The sequence below is a fragment of the Tetrao urogallus genome, assembly GCF_951394365.1.
Source record: "Tetrao urogallus genome assembly, chromosome: 3".
Lineage (NCBI taxonomy): Eukaryota > Metazoa > Chordata > Aves > Galliformes > Phasianidae > Tetrao > Tetrao urogallus.
In genome coordinates, this window is record NC_136815.1 from 86,028,671 (window position 1) to 86,049,868 (window position 21,198).

Here is a 21,198-nt window from a genome sequence, read left to right on the forward strand (position 1 = left end):
TGTCAAACTGTTTTCCAGCTGGATGTCCCCAGCACGTCCTGGTGCTTTGTTCCTCTCCAGGAGCAGAACTTCGCGCTTCTCCTTGTTGAACTTCATGAGATTCCTGTTACTCATTTCTCCATCACGTCAAAGTCCCTCTGGATGGCAGCATAACCCTTTGGTATAATCAACACTCCCTGCAGTTTTGTGTCATCTGCAAAATTCCTGAGGGTTCGCTCCATTCAGATCATTAAGACAGATGTTAAACAGAACTAGGCCCAGTACCAACCTCTAGGGTAACTGCTAGTTACTGGGCTCCAAGCAGGCCTTGTGCCACTGATCACCACACACTGGGCCCTGAAATTCAGCCAGAATCTTTTTTTTTTTCCCCCCAGTGTGCCTAATGACAACAAACAGGGCCTGCATTTGCAAGTCTTAATTTGCACACACAGTCACCACTTCTATCTGGAATCCAAATCCATACTTCGGCTTTTGCCTGTTCAGCTTCTGACTATGACATCACTAACATACTCTACTTAATCCACCTCTGCTGCAATTCTGTATTTCACACGAGTATCTCAGTCTTACATTTATCCCACATTGTTCAGTGTTCTCACTCAACTGAAGAGTTGAAAAACAAGCAACTCTTATTTTAAAATGAAAACCACCCACATCCTCTACTTAAATTGTAATGAAAAAGTTCAAAAGATGCCCTAAGTGCCTTTTCCTTACCTGTCTTAGTCGTTCAAGACTCAAAATGTTCTCCACTTGCAGTACTCCACGTGTGTATTTCTCAATGTAAGTTTCACCATCAGATGTACCTTCATTTTCACTCCTTGCAGCCATCAGAGCTAAGGTCTCACGATCCTCAATTTCTTCTGTAGCCTAAATTGCAAGTTATACTGTTTAGCCTTTCAAATTGAAGTGTGTTGTTTCTAAGGTGTTGACTCCCATCATCTCAATTCAGAAATTAATCTTAATCAGTAACGATAATCAACAATCCAAGACTTTTCAACACATGTAAATGATGCTGAAAGGAAGTAAATGCAACTTCCTTCTTGAACCTTAGACTCTCTGCATAACTTCTCTAGAACTTAAATTCTAAGTATTATCACACAAAACAATTACATGGTGACTACACTATTTGTTTTCATTTGTCCAGTTTACCTTTAAAATCAATTTTAGAATACATTTTCAATTTCTACAAGTCTGTAATATAAAAACCAGTTTATATTCCTGTTGAAATAAATTTCTCAGCTGTTCTTCTGTTTTCATTGACATGAATTCCCTTTTGAGTAGCCTCTGTATTTCCCTGTAGTGGCTAATGCAATTTCATAATACAAGAACAGTTTACACAGTAAGATAGAAAATAAAATCCTCAGTTTTCTACTGTTGATAGGTAGAAATGATCTCACTATTGAGCTACAGGGTATGCACTTTGGCAAGCTGCCTCATATCAATAAAGCAGGGCTCACTGCAATAGGTCATTCTGTTACTTTCAGTGAATTTGCCAGAGAAACATGGTGCAATTTACCTTTGGTATATTAGATACTATTTCATAGGTTACTCCACAGGCATAGTATATATTTTTCAAGGATATTCTTCTTTTCAGGCTCTGGGTAAAACTCTAGAAATAAAGTAATTTTCAGTTACTTCTTTGATAATGATTACTTACAGTGCTTAAAGACAAAAAAAAAAAGTTGCAGTGCAAAAATATAATTAATTTACCACATAAGCACAATTTTCAGGACAATGATTTAGAAAGTTCCTTTTCAGTATTCACAGTCCTTAAAAGTACTTGACACAGCCCTGTGCTCAGTATAAAATGCTGCAAAGTTCAAATAGTAACAGTTTACTCCTGTTTTTCACTGAAGCTCAGTTCCTGTGTAATAACCTGTAACTGAGAAACTGTGGCTGTAGGAAGTCTCTAATATGCTAACACTCCTCATTTTGCCAGCCACCTGTTAAAAAAGCAGAAAATTCCTTTTGCTATAGCAAAGCACAGCTCTGATTTCTAGCCACAGCTGGGACAGTGACCACAGCTTTCACGGTTATAGTCACAGACTTGGTATGCTTCATTATCAGATTAGTTAGCCTTTACGTCATGAACTGTAAACTTAACTTCCACCTCATAAGGCATTTTAGACAAATGAAAGTAGCAAGGGAAAATATCTCAAATACAAAAAGGCGAGGAATTCAGCTATTAGCAAGTTATTTAGTAGCCCAACAGCTGCTTGGTGTCCCAACTCCACTTCCCCTTCCCACTGCAAAATCTGAAGCAATTCTGAAATATGCTCTTGGTCTCAGTTGCCTGGGAAACAGAAAGCAAAGCAATTTTAGAGAGCATCTCATTGTCTAAGCTACTTTTTTTGTTGTTGTTTTTGTAAAAGTAGCATCTGCCATGCTGTGAACCAAATCAGGTTGAAAAACAAACAGCTCAAAGGGCTGTACCAGACAAGCAGAGCATCACTGCAACCCGTGCTAATCTGTTTTTCATCTGTCTTTCATAAGAACAGGAGACATGCAAAACAAAGCAAGCAGCTAGGAAAACATTCATAAAATCAGGGATATAAAACAAAATTAGTAATAACATATGAACTTATTACCTGCTTGTTATAAATATTGGCTGCAATCCTTTTCCGTAAGACCAGTTCCATTGCAGCAGGATGGCTGAGCTGCACAGTAGTCTTCACTATTAAGTAAATCCTCTCATTTTGAGGAGTTACTCTATTCAGATGCACTGAATCATGGACAGAAGAGTCCCAGGCAGCAGTGGCTGAAACCTACACAGAGAAATCACACGGAAAAAGGAAAATCAAAGCCTCAATTACTTTGACAAGTAATTTGCAATGATTTCACATGGCATAAAACAATACTTCTGTGAAAGGACAGCGAGTATCCATTGAGCAAAATTAAGTAAAATGACCCTTTCATATAAGGAATAAATCAGAAAAACCATAAAAATAGGTGTTAAGATATCACAGAACATGATGGAACACAAAATCCTTGCCCCAAAAGAAAGTTTACAACCACAGGAACACAGAGGGAAAAACAGAAGCAAAACTGAAGGAAGAAAAGCAAACCATTATTGACAGTTTATTGAATTCAATGACAATGCTTCCACTTGCTAGATTAAGTTACAATTTTCTGTACAGAATAAACCTGTTCCCATATTGCAGAAAATCTTTTTCCTTCCCTGTCTCCTGCATCTCAGCACGCCATTTATTCTGCAAATGATCTGTTAAGTATTGGCTTGAGAAGGCACAGAAAGTGGAAGACACACAAGTTGACTGATTCCAGGTATGTTTTGGAATTTCTTATTTACAACAACTCCCAATTTACTGCACTTAAGAAGGAATCACGTACTACAAAAGAAAAAGCTTTATTTAATCACTAAGCTTTGCCTGGTGAGGACAAAGGAAGCAGTTTCCTCTGAAAAATCAAAGAGCCCACAAGAGAAAGGACGAAGGGAGGAGAGAAGAAATTTAATTTACCTCATCATCACTGTGTTTTATGATTGGCAGATAAAAGAATGGACTCCCATGCTCCTTTGGTAGGATTGAGTTAACTCCTGATGCGTGGGGACCTATAAGTTGTTCATTGGCACTGAGGTCATCAGCTAACAAAACAAACGTGCAAAGAAGGAAACAGGTTTGCACCAAAGGATATTAATATACAGAGGCAAAGTTGTAATAATTTCATAATACATTTAGTCCTGATTAATCTTACCATGCATTAGCTCAAAAATAATTCAAGCATACAAAATAGGAAGTAAAACCAAGTTAAGATTCCTTCTGAACATGTCATCACATGGCCTAAACGGAATTCCAATCTATTTCTCAGTATTCATGAAAGGAACTTACCCAGCCAGAAAGTTCCTAATTTACCTAAACAACTCATCTTTATTTAAATCAACACTGATGTATCCAGATTGAGAACAGCAGTATTGATAAAGTTAGGTTTTTTTATAATACAAAAAAAAAAAAACCTGTTGTGCAATGATCCATGAATGTGTTCTATTGGCCTTCTGTCTGCTAAACTCTGCTTACAATGGAAAACAAAAACATTTCTTGTGAGCACTGATGAAGGAATTTTTCAAAAGCAGTGTTCAAAGAAGATATTAGTGTGTTGCCTTTATAAACATGTCTAGGAGCTGGATGATGTGCTGGATGTATCAGGGCTTGTGGATCCTTCTCTACTTCATGTCTAAGAGTTTATACTTACAGACTTACTTCCTAATCAGTCCTTAAATATGGTGCAAACTCCAGTCTCTTGCTGCTTAACAGTGTGTCTGTGTTCTGAGAACAAATATCAATAGCCTTCTCAAAGTTAAAACTAAGTGCTTTCAAAGGGAGAACACTTAGATATTCTAGCACACTCCTCATCAAACCATCTGTTTAAACTTCTACAGATAACTCAGATCTGGAATAGCTGGGAGATTCCCCAACGTTCTTATGACCTGTGGATTTGTACATTGAAATGCACACAAAACGTTTCTTTCTTTTCTTCCATTTAAACTAAGCTTGCTCTTTCACAGCTTTTGTTGAACAAACAATCCTTGTACTCGTATGCTCCCTGATGTGCACCTTAATTTTAAAATAATTGTGCTTAATTATTCCAACATGTAATCAGAAGAAAGAACATTCTGCAATCTATACCAGACACTGCCATTGACAGAACTCTCTCAGATATTTAAGATGAACTACTCCACCTATCAGTGCATCATTAGAAACTAAATTTTATTCTTTTCCTAAGTTTCTTAATCTGTCATTACAGCATACCATTCAAATCAAGGAAGAGGACAGGTATATGTGTTTCCATCCCAGCAGGTGGAATCCTGGAACAAAACAAACTGCTATCAACAAGGAAGACAAACACATGTCAAAACTAATTAGGGCAAACCAATCTCTGTGCAAGATTCATTAACTGTAATCAGTGACTAAAGTAGTCAACATTTTGATGGCGAATCTGATTGACTGTGTTGCATAGACAGTGTTTTGCCTGTCTCCACATGTAACTAAATATAATGCTTTACCAAAACTTAAAGCACACACTTCAGTGCATTTCAATTGTTACAATGGTGGCAGTTCTAAACATCCCACTGTTCCTTATAAAATTAATTGGCTGCAGTCATCTTACACATAAAGGTTAGCAACCTTTCAAACAAATGAATAGGTAATTACCGACAAGACAGTCTTTATAACAATACATGCATTTCTAGCTACATGACCACAGTATACTTCAGGTGAATAAGGGAAAAAAAATATCTTAAGTTTGAGAGGAAAAAATACTATTAAATTATTCACCCAGTGAATAAGAGAGTTAGGTATTATCAGGGACATCAGCGTACACTTGATTAGATTTGTTATTTCTTGTCCATACTTTCCCAAATTTAACCTGATGCATTCTTAGTTTTTCCAAGGTTAGTTCCAATGATCTTATTTAAAACACAAATTCAAATGAAAGATACATTAGTAGAAATTTGAATCGAATAAGAGAACATTCTTTTACATTAGAATATCTCCCTTCCACACCCTGAACTCAATGAAATCACGTTCTGTAGTTCATTTTAGGCACATTCCTTTTTTTTTTTTTTTTTTTTTTGCTGAAGGGAGTCAACTTTCAGAATTTAAAACAACAAAGAAGTAAAATACTTTTAAATTCAAAGGTGATGTTCAAACCTTCAGAGCTATCTCAAAACTACTTCATGTAGTAAGTTAACCAGCATCAAGAGCTCATGCCAGCTCTGTGTAATTTGTGGCAGTACAGGAAAACGTAGGAAGCAATAAAACACCCTGAGATTTTGACCCTGTAAGTTCGCAATGTTCCTACAGAAGAAGCTCACCACTCCAACGTTTCTTTCTGAACATACCAATTTGCAGGTGCACCGGGGATCCCACTGCCTGGTGCTGGAACAAACACTGCATTCCTTTCTTCCGTCAGCCCGACCCACTGTTCTACCAGCCGAGCTTCTCGTTCGATATCGTCCTCAGATTTTTCTACAGAGGAAGAGGTTATATGATGTAAGACGCTTCTTGTTGTTGATGAAATAGGGACTAAAGTACTTAGGAGTGAGTTTTTAAGCTTCAAACCTTGTTTATTGCTGATCTTTTGAATCTGCTCATCTAAGTATTCTCTGCGTTTTATCAGTGCATCAGACCATCTTTCTCGTACGCAGTTTAAGTCTTCTTCCTAACACGGAAGGAAAAAGGAAGTTATTACACTTTGTGGTTAAGACCAAATGGCAGCGAATCTTGTGATAATTTCATCAGAACTGATATTAAACAGCTTGCATGATGCAGAAAACTTTTTCCCCCAAATAACATGCATGCCAATTAAGTACCTCATCACCCATGAATGGAAATCTGCTTTCAGATCTCAAGTTCCAAAAGGAGAAAAAGAAAATATGATAATTTCAGTTATTGAACAGGATTATACACCATAGGCTTATTATTCACAGAAGTGGCAATTAAACCTTGTAATAGTGCATGGAATATGAAAACAGGTATAATGAGTTGATTGTAAGTTCTCCTGAAGATTAGATAGGTCAGCATACCCTCAAATCTGCACGAAATTCCACTGCTAGTAGTTGCTATCAGCGCAATTAAAAGGTTTCTCATGCAAACAAAACCCATCATGCAATCATGCTTTGTGGTATCACAGAAAATCTGGCTCATTCTTCTCTGTGATTTGTCAGGAAGCGCACAAACAGCCCGCAAGAAGTTAGTGCCTAACTGGTACTTCTGAGGTTGCTGTAAAGTCTAACACATTATCTTATGGGATGTCAGCATTCTCACCAAACTATTTTACCTCTGTAAAGCTGCCTACTAAAAATAAGACTTCTATGTAAAATCTCTTCTGTGCTTTAGATTTTTAGACATTTCTTCTGGCCTTTGCCATCTTTTGAACAATTCTTCTTTCAAGCTTTCTCAACTTCGACTGCCTTACATTCACTTATCACAGAAGAGCCACATTCAAGGTTTCTAAGCTTGAAAATAGAAAATTTGCTTCGCTGAACTTCTGTACTCCTCAGACTCTCACCCTCCACTTGCTCTCAGAAGCATTTCAGAAAACTGCACAACTCAAGAGGTTAAGATGCTTTCTTTATAAAATAAAATTAAAATGCCATTTGTTGTGCAATTTGGTTGAGAAAAATTTCTGTACCTGCAGGGCTTTTTTTTCCCCCCTATGATACTCAATAGAAACTATTTTCATTTTAAATTCAAGCTTAAGTTTTTATTCACATAGCAATTCCTGTAGCCCATTAGGAGAGCTGACTGCCAATAGAGAAAAGAACACACTGCAAGAGTGTAAAGTCATTAGATGAACTGAAATAGCAGTGTTTTATAGCCCAGGTAGCCTCTTAAATGCATAGCATATATTTCAAAGCTGCTTTTGCTTGCACCACTATGCTTGTTCATTTGAAAGCTGTTGGCTATTAGCATTAGCTGTGCCCCATGCCACAGGATTGACAGCAACAGCATCAATACCTGATAACTATCCATATCACCACCATCATCCTCCTCCTTCTGGTAGGAGAAAATAAATTTTGTGAAAAACAAACGAACATGCATTTTTCAACAGAAAAATCACAGAAATACCCCCAAACATGAGCGCAAACATTTCTTGACACAAACAAACTTGTAAAATGTTAAAATTACAACATTCAAGTAACCAAAGTCTTACTAACAGAGAGGATCAATTTTTTCTTCATTACAGACTACAGCATCTCAGCCATGATTTTAGAAGTTATAATTAGCAAAAAAAGGAATGTATAGAATACAGCACCAGAAAAAGGACGGAGCAAGCATACAGCCAAACCTCACATTTACAGTTTTGTCCATACTTAAGGTTAGAATTACTCGTGGTTCTGAATGACTGAAAGTGCCATGCTTCCCCGGGTGGCCTGTTCCAATTGTTCTTTGCTATTGCTACTAAAAGAATGCTTTGCTTTCCATATGAATTTGTCTGGCAGCAGCAGCAAGTCATTTATACTTCTTAAGACCTGCTGCATTCAGTAACAGCTTAAAAAGATAAATGTTATATCACTGTAAGACATTATCCCTACTCATTTTTATTTGCTTTTACTCTTCAACTTGCACCATTCATTCATGAGAGAGAAATTAACCAAATCATTAATCTGTATTAATTTCACTGCTGCAAAAGTGAAAACAAATTCCATATGCCTGCGGTCTTGCATATATCCAGATATCATACTTGGCTCTTCATCACTTACACACTAAGTTACAAGCAAGCTAAAAAAGAAGCAGCTTCAGCACCCTATACTCACATTAGCTTCAAACATCTAAAACAGCAAGATAATGTATCATGTACCAGTGTGTGAACTAAGGTCCCTTCTGGAACTTTTAGGCAGGATCTAAAACAGCAAAGTAAAAAGAGAAAATAAATCAATGCATAAAAATGTAACTGTCTTACCTGATAGCTGTCCAAGCCCCTTTGCAATTTGGTTGATCTGGCAGTCACACCACCTATAGAGACTGAAAGAATTGCTTCTACCATGAGAGGCAACGTTCCTGAATGTTGTACAGGTTTCACTGTCACCTGAACTCTGCGAGAATGACCCTGAACAGGAAGGTAATTGATAAAGAAAGACAGGGAGAGAGAAACAGAGGGAATCTAAGAATAAAATCAGGAATCAATTTAAGTATGAGCAAGGCAATAAGGAAAAAGACATACCTGCCTAAGCTGGAAAATCCCACCCGTGTTTACATCCTTTGCCTGATGGAGTTCAACTGCAGTATATTCTCCCATCTCATTCAATTCTTGTATGGAAATCCACATTTCTATTCTTCGAGTTACTTCATTCCACCTAAAAAGACATACCCACAAAAACTAATGGTTGCCTCATCAAAATATGCTAAGTGTACCACAGGTATTAGAAAGCCTCTGGAAAGCTGATGAAAACATCCATGCGTAATTCATACCTGTCTCTCAGTGTCCTAGTTTTAGCATGAAGAGAGTCAACTTCCCAAACAGAGGTGCCATTGCCTGTACATCTGTGACCCCACACCTCAATAGCAAGAGCTCCTTCTGAAATGAACTCCAAAAACTCCTCTGTGACATTCACCACGTAGTCCTAGAAATCAGAATAAAACACATTACAACCAATGAAACAAAATAATTGCAATCCTCAAAAAAGCTCAGATTATAAAGCTTGACAGGTCAACAGAGTTGTGAAACAAATCATTTCAGCAACTCATGCTTCTTGCTCATGCATATTGAGTATCGTGCTTTGAAAATTTATATTCAAGCCCCACTGCAGTTCCAATAAGACTTTTCATGTTACTGAGCTTATCAAACAATTGTACAAAATATCCCTATATAAATTATAGTTTTCTCTGTACGCACTGAAGATGACAACTGAACTTATAAGAGCATTTTCCATTTTACTGCATTACAAAAAGATGATGAAGAGAAAAATTATAGCGCTCCAAAGTGTTTTCAAAAGTCATTAGTTATATGATTTGATTCCATCCCTCCTCCCCCATGGAAAACAACACTTAAATCCTAAACAGCTTAAATCAAATATACCATCCTTCTGATATTGTTCCATGCTAAAAATAATTACCCTACAATGAGAGAAGGTCACTGTAAAATGAGCATCTTTGCTCTGAGGTGAAGGCACATCTGGATCTACAATTGGTGCTGCTACTGTTGACTCGCACTGATCCCAAAATGTGTATTGACAAAAGACAAAGTTGGAGAGATTAGGTGGCAGTCCGGTTGCTTCTTTTATTTTTACCTGAGTAGACAAGATGGATGTACTCATAAATGCCATTATTCCTTCAATTATAAACTGCTTAAAAAGAAACTACTTAGACAAAAAATTATCAACCACCAAGATTTTTTGAAAGGATATCCCTGATTGCCTCTTAAAGATGACCCTACTCAGGAAATCTGTACTTTGCATATACAGAAATGCAGGTGCAAGGAGAAAAGTTACATGCATCTAACTAGCCTACCCATGCACGTACTTTCTTTGAGGAAGACAATAGCCTTGAGTGAAGAACTTTTTCATAAAAGAAGAAATGAAATCCAGCCACCAGCCACTGATACTACTTTAGATAATCACACAAATCACAGCAAGCTGATATATGGAAAAGGTATTTCCCCTTCTGTCAGCCATGAAAGACAGCCCTGGTAATGTCAGTATTTATTATATAGATCTACATATAGCAGAAGCTAACATTGATCAGCATAGTCACTGGCAAGCATGGCCAGTGAGACTGGCATGCACTGAGCAGGAACCAAGAGAAATCGCTCTCTTTTAAGAGAATTGTTTTATCTTTATAAAATTTAATGGAAGAAATTGTTTACATAGTTTTGTAGTTAAGATTGACTGCACAGTTACAAAGGTCTGAAACTGTTAAATTCATCATGCGCTCTCACTTACCCTGCAGGAGAGCTTTTTTGCTCTGTGAATAATTTCTCCATTGTTATCCGTGACTTCCAGACTCCCACTCTCACTGGAGTTCTCAGATGAGTCATCTCCTTCTACCACACGCTCTGGGACAGACCCAGTGACTCGCATTACTTCAACATGCAATCGTCCTGCAACCTAAAGCAAGAAAAATACTAAGAATCCATGCTTTTCAAAGGAAAAGATGGTAGAAATCTTACTGTGGGAGGCATGCAGAGATGGCTAACGAGCATTGAATGTTAGAACCAAACAGCTCACAATTATGACATGAGAAGCAACAATGCCAAAAAAAAGAAGAGAAGTTGTTTGTATGCAGAACTATTAAGCTTTTTTTAAGAACAAACAACGTTATCCACCATAGGTATGAATGCACAGATAAGAACAGGACACTATCTCGCGTTACCTCCCCCTGCTGGCTGATGATAGGCACAGCGTATTGCAGCTTAACATCATAGAAAAGGCACTCCAAAAACACGTTCGCCACACCGATTAAGTTGTGATTTTCTTGTGCTTCATAAAAAGGATCACCTCTTTTGCCAATGAGCTTCCTTATCTGTTTTAAAGAGCACAAAAGGTATTTCAAAAACTTTAAGCATGGAAATCAAAATTGGATTACCAAGCAATACGAGATCATGGCACAAAAATGAAGTCACTACCACATTTCTGCTCTTTCCTCTTACACAAACAAAGGGAAGTCTAAAATGACATCTTTGAGATGAGACATACAACTCTTTCTTTACTATGGTAAGTAGTAACATAAGGATGCCTTTACTTTTTAAATGAAAGCACAAATAATCCTCAAGACGAAGAGCTGTTATGGCTGCTGGGAGCAACTACTAGGGCAAAAGGGAAGTTGCAGGATTATTCTACTTAAGCCTACAATTGCTACTATGATTACTCAAGAGGCGAAATCACATCTGCAGCAATTTCTATGCAAGTACCTCATAACAGCCAATGAAGAATTTATGCAGATTCCTGGCATGACATGCACACATCAGTGGACATGTTAGCTCCTTCCTTTCTTCCCCTCTTTTGTCTCCATTTGACTTACATGCTTCCATGTAGCATATACAGCAAATGCATTATGCATGACATATGTTGTGGAAAGAATAATCCTGCCTCAGGAAAGCATGTTGATACACTGACAGAACGCACTATCAGTTCTTAGTAAAGTAAGCAAAATCATTGTTGCCTTCAATGGGCACTGATGAAGTGCTCGGCATCCCCTGTATTATGATTTTAGAGATTCCCATTGTCTTGTAGAAGGCAGGGAACAAAAGCACAACAGCTGTTTAAACGTATTTGGGAATGATTCTTGTTACAAATAATTCATATAGTGCTCCATATTGGCCATATGACAGTAAGACACACCTCTGATGTAAACCAACTAGTTTTTAACAAGTCCTACACTCATTTCTAAATCTGATCTGCTACTTAGATTCTCAGGAAACATCACTTGGTTCTCACAGAGATACTGATGCATACTGCCTAATCTTAATTGATTTTTTCACTGTTTAAGGCTAGAGGATATATAACCAAAATTACAGCATATTTATCATTTTAAGATCAAGTTCTACCCAACTGACATGTTCTGCACTTGAAATGTAATTAAGCAGCATGGGCACTCTAGTCATCCTAGCTACTTTTGATACTGACCAATGCTTAATCACTATTTCAATTGTAGCTTGCTGTTTCCATTCAGAGTTAATGCCTATCTGCATGGCATTTGTATAATGGAAGGTAAACGTAAGCCTTAACTGCTGTCATGAGTCAGTCACTCAGCTTAGCACAACCATATCTGAGAATGTAAACAAGGGTAAGACATATCTATTTTTCACTCTGCACGGGCATTTTGTTCTCAGTTGTTTCTTTCTGCACCACAGTACTACGCTTTTTCATACACTAAGTCACTGCACTTCACTCATGCAACATACTGAAAAGGCATTAGAAGAAAACAATCAATGATCCCTTTCAAAAATAAATATTTCATACCTCAGGAATTTTCTCCTTCCACTCTTGATAGAGATCTCTCATGTCAATCAATTTGTTCTCCAGTTTCTCAATAGTCCATACCTGAGTAGCCTTTCCTTTTCTTCTCACTTGAATAGCAGGCTCACTCACTATTGCACCCCTCTAAGCCAGAAGAAAAAAAGAATAACTGCAGGAACAGTACATGATTGTGAGTAGTTTAACCTTTCACTCAAATTGTTCTCCTAAAAAGGAATAAAATAGACAACATACAGCTTCCTCTGCATGCCAGCCATACCATCTCTGTCCTCTAACACAGCATATCCTTACACATCTCTGAAGATTCAGACCATCTTTTCTTCTTAAACAACTTCTATTTACACAGTACCATTAACAACTCTCAGTCAAATAACTTATGATGAGAGTACTATTTTAATTGCTACCATTATATTTACAGCAACACTACAACAGGAAAGCACTTCTGAAAAAGTTACAGGGATCTTAAACAAAATGGGACATTTTTGCAAACAACTAAAATGCAGCACTTTACTCAGGTTGTATAGCAGCAGAACAAATGTCTGGTCACAAACCACATTCATATACCTTTATCACACACTTGAAAGAACACTAAGAGCCATACTTAATATTGTGTGTCATTTTTATGTCAATCACTTTCAATATACTACAGTCAGGTAGCATCTATGTTTTGTCTACACATTATCTAACAAAAATAAAATTTTATGGCCTTAAGTTGAAGATGAATGTTAAATACATCTATGTTTTTTTATTAGGAATAAAACTATTCCATTTTCCAGCACTTTTTTCTATTATTATGCTGTTACCTTTTTGTTGGCACTGAGGTTTTCAGCAGGGATTTGAAGTGTTACTTGATAATCCGTCAGCTTACTCATTTCTTCTGCTAAGAAGTTTGCTTCTCTCACCAGCGTATTTGCTTTCACTATCTGCTCTCGAAGTTTAGCCAGGCTCTGTCGAAACAATTCATCCCTGTGGTGCAGTAGGGAACATGAAAAATACACAGAAACCTATTTCTATTATTGGAAAGCTGCAAATAGAGGTGCTAACAAAGAATTTTCTGAAGCAAGTTTAAGGAGAAATGCCATACTGCACTACGTCAGCAAACTCAAAACTGTTGGACAATTTTATGAAGGAAGAACAGTGATCACATATTAAACAAATACATTATTGTAGAGATAAGTCTAGCACAGCAATGCCCAAATAAAAAGGGCACAATACTATGACAGATGTTACAGTGATAATCTGTTAAGAGCCCTAGGGATATTCTTTCAAGAAATGAAATAATTGCAGTTGTCTTTGCCTCTAATCTGTAGTGAAGTCCCACAGAAACTACCAGTCCCAACATGTAATACTTCATCTTACTAAAAACTGTTCTTCCTCATATTGTGACATTGGAATCTGAAATCACTGCAGGCCAAAGCTTTACATTACAGTCAGGGCTTTGCAATCCTACAGACTCTTGGATTATCCTGCATATATTGAAGCAACCTCAAACGCATATATACTTGGGAGTATTATTTTTAACTTGCTTTTCAGAAGTATCACAACCATCCTTGGAGTAAACGGGAAGATCCCCTTCCTGCCTTCCTTGTAACCCCAACAGAACTTATGGTGTCCCACCACCTTCTGCAAAAAACTCACGATCAAATTTCAGATTTTTCACTGACCAACACTCCCTCCTGTGAATTTCCAGCTTACATTGCACTCTGACACTTCACTGCTACTGTATCAAGGTGACAAAGTACTAACAGCATCAGCACATAGGACTGAATTTTTTAGAGCCTTCAACACGCTAAAACATGCTGCTTTGTCTCTCTCACATATATGGACTGAGCTTGCAGCAGTGGTGGATTTTGCTGGAACTTAAATAGTTGCTATGTACAGTTGAAGTCCACTTTCTCTACGTATACTCCTGGTGTTACATGGAAAATTTATCTCCTGCTTCTGTTAGTCTGGCTATAAAGATTAGGTGAGCAACTCTGGCCCAGTGGAGTGACACATCCCACAGACTGCTCTAATTTTGGATTCACCCAGAAAATGAAGGCCCAGTGAAGAATTACTTGTTAAGTAGTACTTCATGCTGAGAGCCTGTTACACCTGCAACCACTGCAAGACAGCTATCCCATCTGAGAAGCAGAAGACTGTTTTGATCTGCAAGTGCTTTAGGAGCCACAGCATTCACCTACAGCCGGTCCCTTCCTTCACTCAGGAACCTGCATCTAGCTAGCTTTTTAGGTTGCTCCTATACCATCCTTATCTTTGCTACATCTTTGAGAGAGATGGTTTAAGACTGTAAGGAGACTTACAAGCAGTAAAGACAGTTCAAGCAACTATTATGGGTAGCTCTTATTTTCTTATGGCAGTTCTGTTTTTCTGCTGCTATGACATCATTCTTCCAGAAACTTAGCTAAAAAATGCTTCAGATGGCCTTTCTTAATTTTTGCTACACAAAAAACATGACAAGCTTTGTCAGTGTGTTAGCCACAGCAAATATCCACTGAACATGAAATACTCAAACACTTGCTTAAGCCAAGCACTAGAGAAATCTTCAAATCTCACACTCACAAAGTGTCACTGCAAGTCTCTTGGGTTCTCAGTGCCAGATACAGAACGCTGACTCAGAACAAACAAAAGCCCTGCTCCAGTACACCACCACCAGTCACCCAACAGATAAATTTGTTCAAAGTTACAATGGATTTACTCTGCACCAAGGGGTTTTAGCACTGTATCAGGTATCATCTGTCCTCCCACAGTCAGCATAAAGCTAGAATAAACTCTGCGTAATGTATTCTAGCTGATCTGACAGACACAACCATGTGCCCACATCTGATGCTTATCAAATTCCTTCCGCTGGCTGATCCAGTAGGGTTCAGCTCTATTAGCAACAGCATGACAGCCACAACAGCATTAACCAACCCCTATGCAACCCAGACATTTGGTCTTCCTCGTGTTCTTTGCACTGAGTCTTTTCATGTTTGCTGCATTTCTTGCCCTCTGGCCAGTTGGCTGGTGAATAACCTCTACAAGGCTTTGTTGCCATACTTTTACAGAAGAAATACATAAAGTCCACAGCCAAAACACTTGTTCAAAGCTCAGCTTCCCCCCCCCCCCCCCCCCCCCACCAATCTTCTAACAAATACTGAGAAGAGAAGCCTGGCCAAACACTCAGCCTTGATACCACTCCAGATTTTCATTTTTATGTCATTGTGGTTATAGTGTTTGGTTAACTTTTAGACTATCAATTACAGTTTTATCTTTCTGACTCTCAGGGACAAGAATGTTTTTTTTTTCCTGCTGCTCCCTCCTTTCTGTTGCATCTCTTAGAGATATTGTTTCCTTTGCCCATAAGCCCACTTCTCAACTCTGCAACTGAAGTGGGTTATCAATGATATCTTGATTGCATTGCTGTGTTCGATATTAAACAGCAGTGATTCAGAGTGTTCTTTATTTCACGCTCCTCTGCAACACTAAAACAGCCTGCAAATCACAACTGTGACTCTGCAATACTTTACATTCAGTTCACAATACAACAATTCTGTTTTTAGCTCTTACAGAGGCAAACAATTATTTTAACTGAAGTTAAAACAGAGCAACCGTTCTCCCTAAGCTTGCCATGGAAAACATTTTAGGCATCATGGCTGAGCGTGTGAACAGACTGCTTTTTTTTTCCAAGCCAAACTTGGCAGAAATTACAAAACAAAAGCACACATAATAACTAAACTAAAATCTGTTCTGTTCTATTTTTAACACTCTGAATTTGAAAGCTGTAACACAACATTGGCTTCCGTTATTTAGACAATTCTTGTACATTAATTTATGGTGAAAGGCAAAGCAAACAAATGGAATAGGAAAGTGCACTCAAACTCTCCACATATAGAAAAATCTGTGAGTGAACAACAAAGCTTTGTTTTAAAAAGAAGATAGATGCTTACAAGTAACCTATCAGTACATCTAGTCATCTTTCCTGCTGAACAAACCTAAGGATAGAATACTTGCTTGTACAATGAAAACCAGTCAGACAAAAAAAATCATCTGGGTGATGATTTGGAGTTCCATGGAGCTGACATCCTCCTCTCCCCAGTGATAAGCTTCCCTCTTTGCTGAGATACAAATACACACTGCTTAAACTCAGCTCACAACTTCTTGATCTACCTCAAACTCCTGCAATTTACATCATGATCTTTTACCGCAGCTTTGTTCAGGTGCCATGCTATTCCTTCACAAAGAGCTTTCTGTATTTTCACTTCATGGCAAGCCTCTTCCTTCTTAAAAGCTCTAATATACTCTGACTATCCTGCAGTTCTCAAAGTTAAGGCAATCCTCTTCTAAAGATGGACTTTAGAAACACATGTACAAAACTTAAAGACTCGCATTATATTTTTTGCAGTTTCTGACCGCAAAATGCTGTATTTTCATTGGATACTCCCAAACACACAATAATCCCTAGTGGACACCTTAGCATGAGACAACAAATTTATTCATATGCTATCCTTACCCTTCTTCTAACTTAAATACTAAACCAAACATTTCAGAAGCACGTTAAGTAATAAAGCAATTTAGAAGTACTGTAAGGCTGACCAATATAAGCTAAATTTTTATTTCATATCACATTGTATCAAATAGGAAGATGTTGTACATGTACTGGGGCTAGAATCTAGCCTTAATTAAGGCCCTAACACTTTGATGGAGGCATATTTCATTCTACAAAAAAAAAAATATTGTTTCTGACAGACCATTCAAGTCCCATCTTTCACTTCCATTGTGGTTCTTACTGATTCCTTTGTTTTAACTCCAGCATTCCTCGCGCATTCTCACCTCTCTTCCGTCCACAGATTTACTTTCTGCTGTGCAGTCTGAGCAGTGTAGGAGAGTCTGTCACTGCCATGCTGATGCTGCCTTTCAGGAGAGAGCTGCTGCCGCAGCTGCTCCAACTCACGTTCGTACATCAGCCGCTGCTCTTCAAGAGCGCTCCGCTTCTCTTCCAGGTACTGTTTCTCCAAGATCTGTACCACGTTTTGTACTGGGTCTGAGAAAAAAAATTAATAATAATAATAATAATAAAGAGAAAATGTCACTTTCTTCATTTATATGGTAACGGTAATCAAGATAGCCCAGACTCTTTGCAAACACTGGATGTTCATTGCTCCAAAAACCCAAGATAATAAGTACCAAATTAAATAAGTAAACTCAAACAAGAAAAATGTCATGCAAAGAAGCTACAACAACAGTTAACATCCTCCTTTACTGGGTACGTCAGTACTGGGGATTTATAGCAAGTTCCAGAATCTCAGTAGGAAAAAAAAGAATACATGGAAAAATGAACAGAGCAGTAAGAAGAAAACAAGGAAACAAAGCAAAATACAAGGGAAGATGATGTTAACCAGAGAAGGAAATTATCTCAGGAAGTAAAAAGCTATTTACTTTCTCCATTTTGGCATAGAATGAGATGTTGAATTGCTGCAGATGAAAACTGAGACAAACAGCTAAAGGGTCATGCACCACAATTCACCAATGCACTTCACAACACTGAAGCAGACGATGTTCTGGAGGGGACTACAAAGTACATTTCATCTCAGAATTGGCCAGAGCAAATACCCAGTTAGATACTCTGACTTGAAACAACTGCTTATGTCAATTAACTGTGGTTAAACCTAAATTACATCTAAATTAAAGAATTACTTGGTCTAGTGTCAGTTTTAAGTCCAATGGCAAGTGTGAAAGAGAATGCAACAGAATAAGCTTCTTGTATATGCTACCAGTATATGTATGTATATAAATACATAAATATACATACATATACACACCCACACACACACATCTTCATGCACATACATCTGAAATCTTAAATATAGCCAAAATCTGATTTGCAGAAGGATCAGTTTAGATTAATGTATTATAGTGACAGCACATCATATAACAACTGCTCATTATGTATAGCAGAAAGGTCAGGAAGAGGAGGGGATTCCATAGTTGGAGTGGTAGAACATTAAATAGAGAAAGTAACATTGCAGTTCTAGGATGTGACAAGACAAAAAAAAAAAACAACAAGAAAACACCTTCAGTTTTAAAATAATTCTTTGTGATCTCTCTTCCATTTTGAAGATATATTAAAAGTAAATTATGTTGTGACTTTTATTAATATTTATTTATATTAAAAGTAAAAATTGTTGTGACTTTTAAGAAATCTGTCAAAAAAGGAGAAAAAAAACCAATCCACATTTAATTATACTGCGCTGTTTCAGAACTCAAAGTCTACTTCTCAAATAATAATTATCAGTGTGATTTAGTTATGAATCACCTTGTGTTCACTACTGAAACCCAGACTTAAAATTTTTGTGTGAGTGTTCCTGACACTACAAGGCTACATGAAAACAAAATTTGGGTTATTACAGCATTCAGTAGAGGATACACGACAGCTTCCATACAGCTTCATCAACAGCACTATATATGCAGGTCACCACAGCTGGCACATCTACTCTCCCCCAAAACAGATCCCTTGTATTTCTACAAACATGGCATTACTGTATTCAGTAACATTTAACAACCTACTCTTAGTACAAAGGCTACTGAGACCAAATTTGTTAAATTAAAGTACTGTTTGTGATGTCAGTTTGTACAGATGTGTATGGATACCTACAGACATTTCACAGAACAAATCCTTCCCACTAAAAACACCAGAAAAGCAAACAAGATCTCTGGGATCTGTTGTTACAGTGGATTTTTTTATTCACCTCTCAGCAAACTTTTTGAAATACTGAGATTTATGTAAAGCACATCTTTATTTTTGGCAGAAGACTACTATGATCATAGATCGTTACAATAGCCCACATCTTGTCAGTGAAAGAAACCACTGGCTTCACACAAAGGCATCTTAAAATTCCACCATGATGGCTTTTTTAAGTAATGGAGTTAAAAAACTGTCAATATAAATAGCAACCAAACGGCAAAAGAGTCATCCAGATGTGCCTTAAAATAATCAGAATTAGCAATTGTTAGTACATGATGTTCTCAGGAGTATGTTTAGCTATTTTTGGCTTTTAAACAGACAACACACCGAAAACAACTGACTAAAATGAATTCTGATATTCTAGACTACAAACCAAGTTACTCACATTGACCTGCATCCGCCTCCTAACTCATCCTGATAATACCAGAGTCATCTTCACATGCACAGATTTCTTGTATAATCCTTAACATAGTTTTAATTATGTGTAAGAATAGCTGAGAAATCAGGTATTAGGCAGCAGGCAGAGAAGAGGAATGGAAGAAATTAAGGTCTATTGTGTTTGGAAACACAGGAAATGAATCTAAGGCTGAGTCATTAACACTTTTCCTAAATTGCTCCAAGACCAGCTCCAGTAACAGGGAGCAGTTCTTTCATAACAGTGATTTTTTTTTTTCAGCTTCTGACATTTACAGAATCGCAGCTACTTTAAGATATCAGGGAAAACATTTGGCAAATGATTCAACAAGCTAGACCAACATTTCTAACTTAAACAAAATTCGTTACTGCGGTGGGGGAGAGACTATGCTTGTACTGGAGTGCAAAACTTAAATTCACACCTTAGAAAAGCCTCCAATTCATTTCTTGAAAAAGATTCACATAGAAAAAGCAAGGTCTTCTAGTGAAAAACTAAAATACGGTGTGAATTATAAAACATACAGTTAGAAGATGAAAAAGTTAACATTTCCACAGTTCAGAAGAACTGCAAACAACTTTAAGCTGGATTTAAACACTATAATCCACTACTTTGGATTGCCCATGCAAAGTCAAATTAGGAAAGATTCTACCTGGTGCTTGCCAAATGCACAGTAAATTCCATACAGAAGCATTGTGTCACACCTCTCCACTTATTTATGTGGCAAAAATAGTTCAGTGGCTCCAACAAGACCATTCACATGCAGATACATCTCTGCAAACTGTTAGAATATTACTGTTCTGTAAATATTACTGTTTTGTAAAAAGAGCATTTTTATGCAAAGAATGTACAAATGGTGTTTGATTACCTTGCTGCATTTTTACATAATTCACATCAGAAATCTGTTAATCCAATAATAACAATGCTGAATAAAATATTTCAGATTTCAAGTTAGTGCAGTTTTTCTAAGCAAGCTAGGAAGAGGTTCTGACATGTACTGCTTTGCTGAACTGCATCAAAATCCCCACTCTGAGCTGTACTTTTTTGCTTGCTCAAATGAGAAAGTGTGTAACCTAATCTCATTGTTTACTTAGCCACTGCACTCTATACAGGAATAAATCCTTGTCAGATCAGCATCACGAAGTTGTGGTACAGTGCTGATCTGACAGAATCCCATGAAAAAGGTGAATGTGTTGAAACAGGGCGGGAAGAATCAGGATGTTTTCTTTACAGCTCTTTTCAAAGTTTCACATTTTCCTCATTATCCTCAGAGTTTCTCAGGAGCCAGATGTAAAATGGGATACTGCTGTAACTGCTAACATGCTACAAAATCTAATGGTTATGCTCAGCAGAAACCAGGCTATTTATTTATAGGGAGTTAATGCTCTCAACTATATAACACCAAATGAATGGGAAAAAAAAAAAAAACAACAAACCAAAGCAAAAGAAGATAAGCTCTTGCCTCTAGGCTATATCAACTTCTGATGCGAAAGAAGAAAACTAAACCCAAAGTAATTATATATCAAATTTAAAGCCAAACAAAACATAGCCTGCTCTGTCCCAGTATCTTTTTTTCCCTAAAGAATATAAATGATAGAATTAATAGGTATCAGTTAATTCATTATTTCTTCTATT

At 37.3% G+C, this 21,198-nt stretch overlaps 1 protein-coding gene across 1 annotated transcript in view; it reads right to left on the reverse strand.

The window, feature by feature from the left end:
- The window catches only part of KIF13A (kinesin family member 13A), a gene marked incomplete at both ends in the record, with an annotated part of 107,375 nt that overhangs the window by 14,393 nt on the left and 71,784 nt on the right, over nucleotides 1–21,198 (reverse strand). The window contains 17 exons of the mRNA XM_079533476.1: nucleotides 712–864; nucleotides 1,514–1,606; nucleotides 2,586–2,762; nucleotides 3,474–3,598; nucleotides 4,761–4,816; nucleotides 5,852–5,978; nucleotides 6,072–6,171; nucleotides 7,470–7,508; nucleotides 8,416–8,562; nucleotides 8,677–8,809; nucleotides 8,925–9,076; nucleotides 9,569–9,742; nucleotides 10,394–10,558; nucleotides 10,824–10,973; nucleotides 12,413–12,553; nucleotides 13,231–13,393; nucleotides 17,240–17,450. Of these exons, the coding sequence (XP_079389602.1) occupies nucleotides 712–864; nucleotides 1,514–1,606; nucleotides 2,586–2,762; nucleotides 3,474–3,598; nucleotides 4,761–4,816; nucleotides 5,852–5,978; nucleotides 6,072–6,171; nucleotides 7,470–7,508; nucleotides 8,416–8,562; nucleotides 8,677–8,809; nucleotides 8,925–9,076; nucleotides 9,569–9,742; nucleotides 10,394–10,558; nucleotides 10,824–10,973; nucleotides 12,413–12,553; nucleotides 13,231–13,393; nucleotides 17,240–17,450 (2,306 nt within the window). The remainder of the gene's footprint in view (nucleotides 1–711; nucleotides 865–1,513; nucleotides 1,607–2,585; nucleotides 2,763–3,473; nucleotides 3,599–4,760; nucleotides 4,817–5,851; nucleotides 5,979–6,071; nucleotides 6,172–7,469; nucleotides 7,509–8,415; nucleotides 8,563–8,676; nucleotides 8,810–8,924; nucleotides 9,077–9,568; nucleotides 9,743–10,393; nucleotides 10,559–10,823; nucleotides 10,974–12,412; nucleotides 12,554–13,230; nucleotides 13,394–17,239; nucleotides 17,451–21,198) is intronic.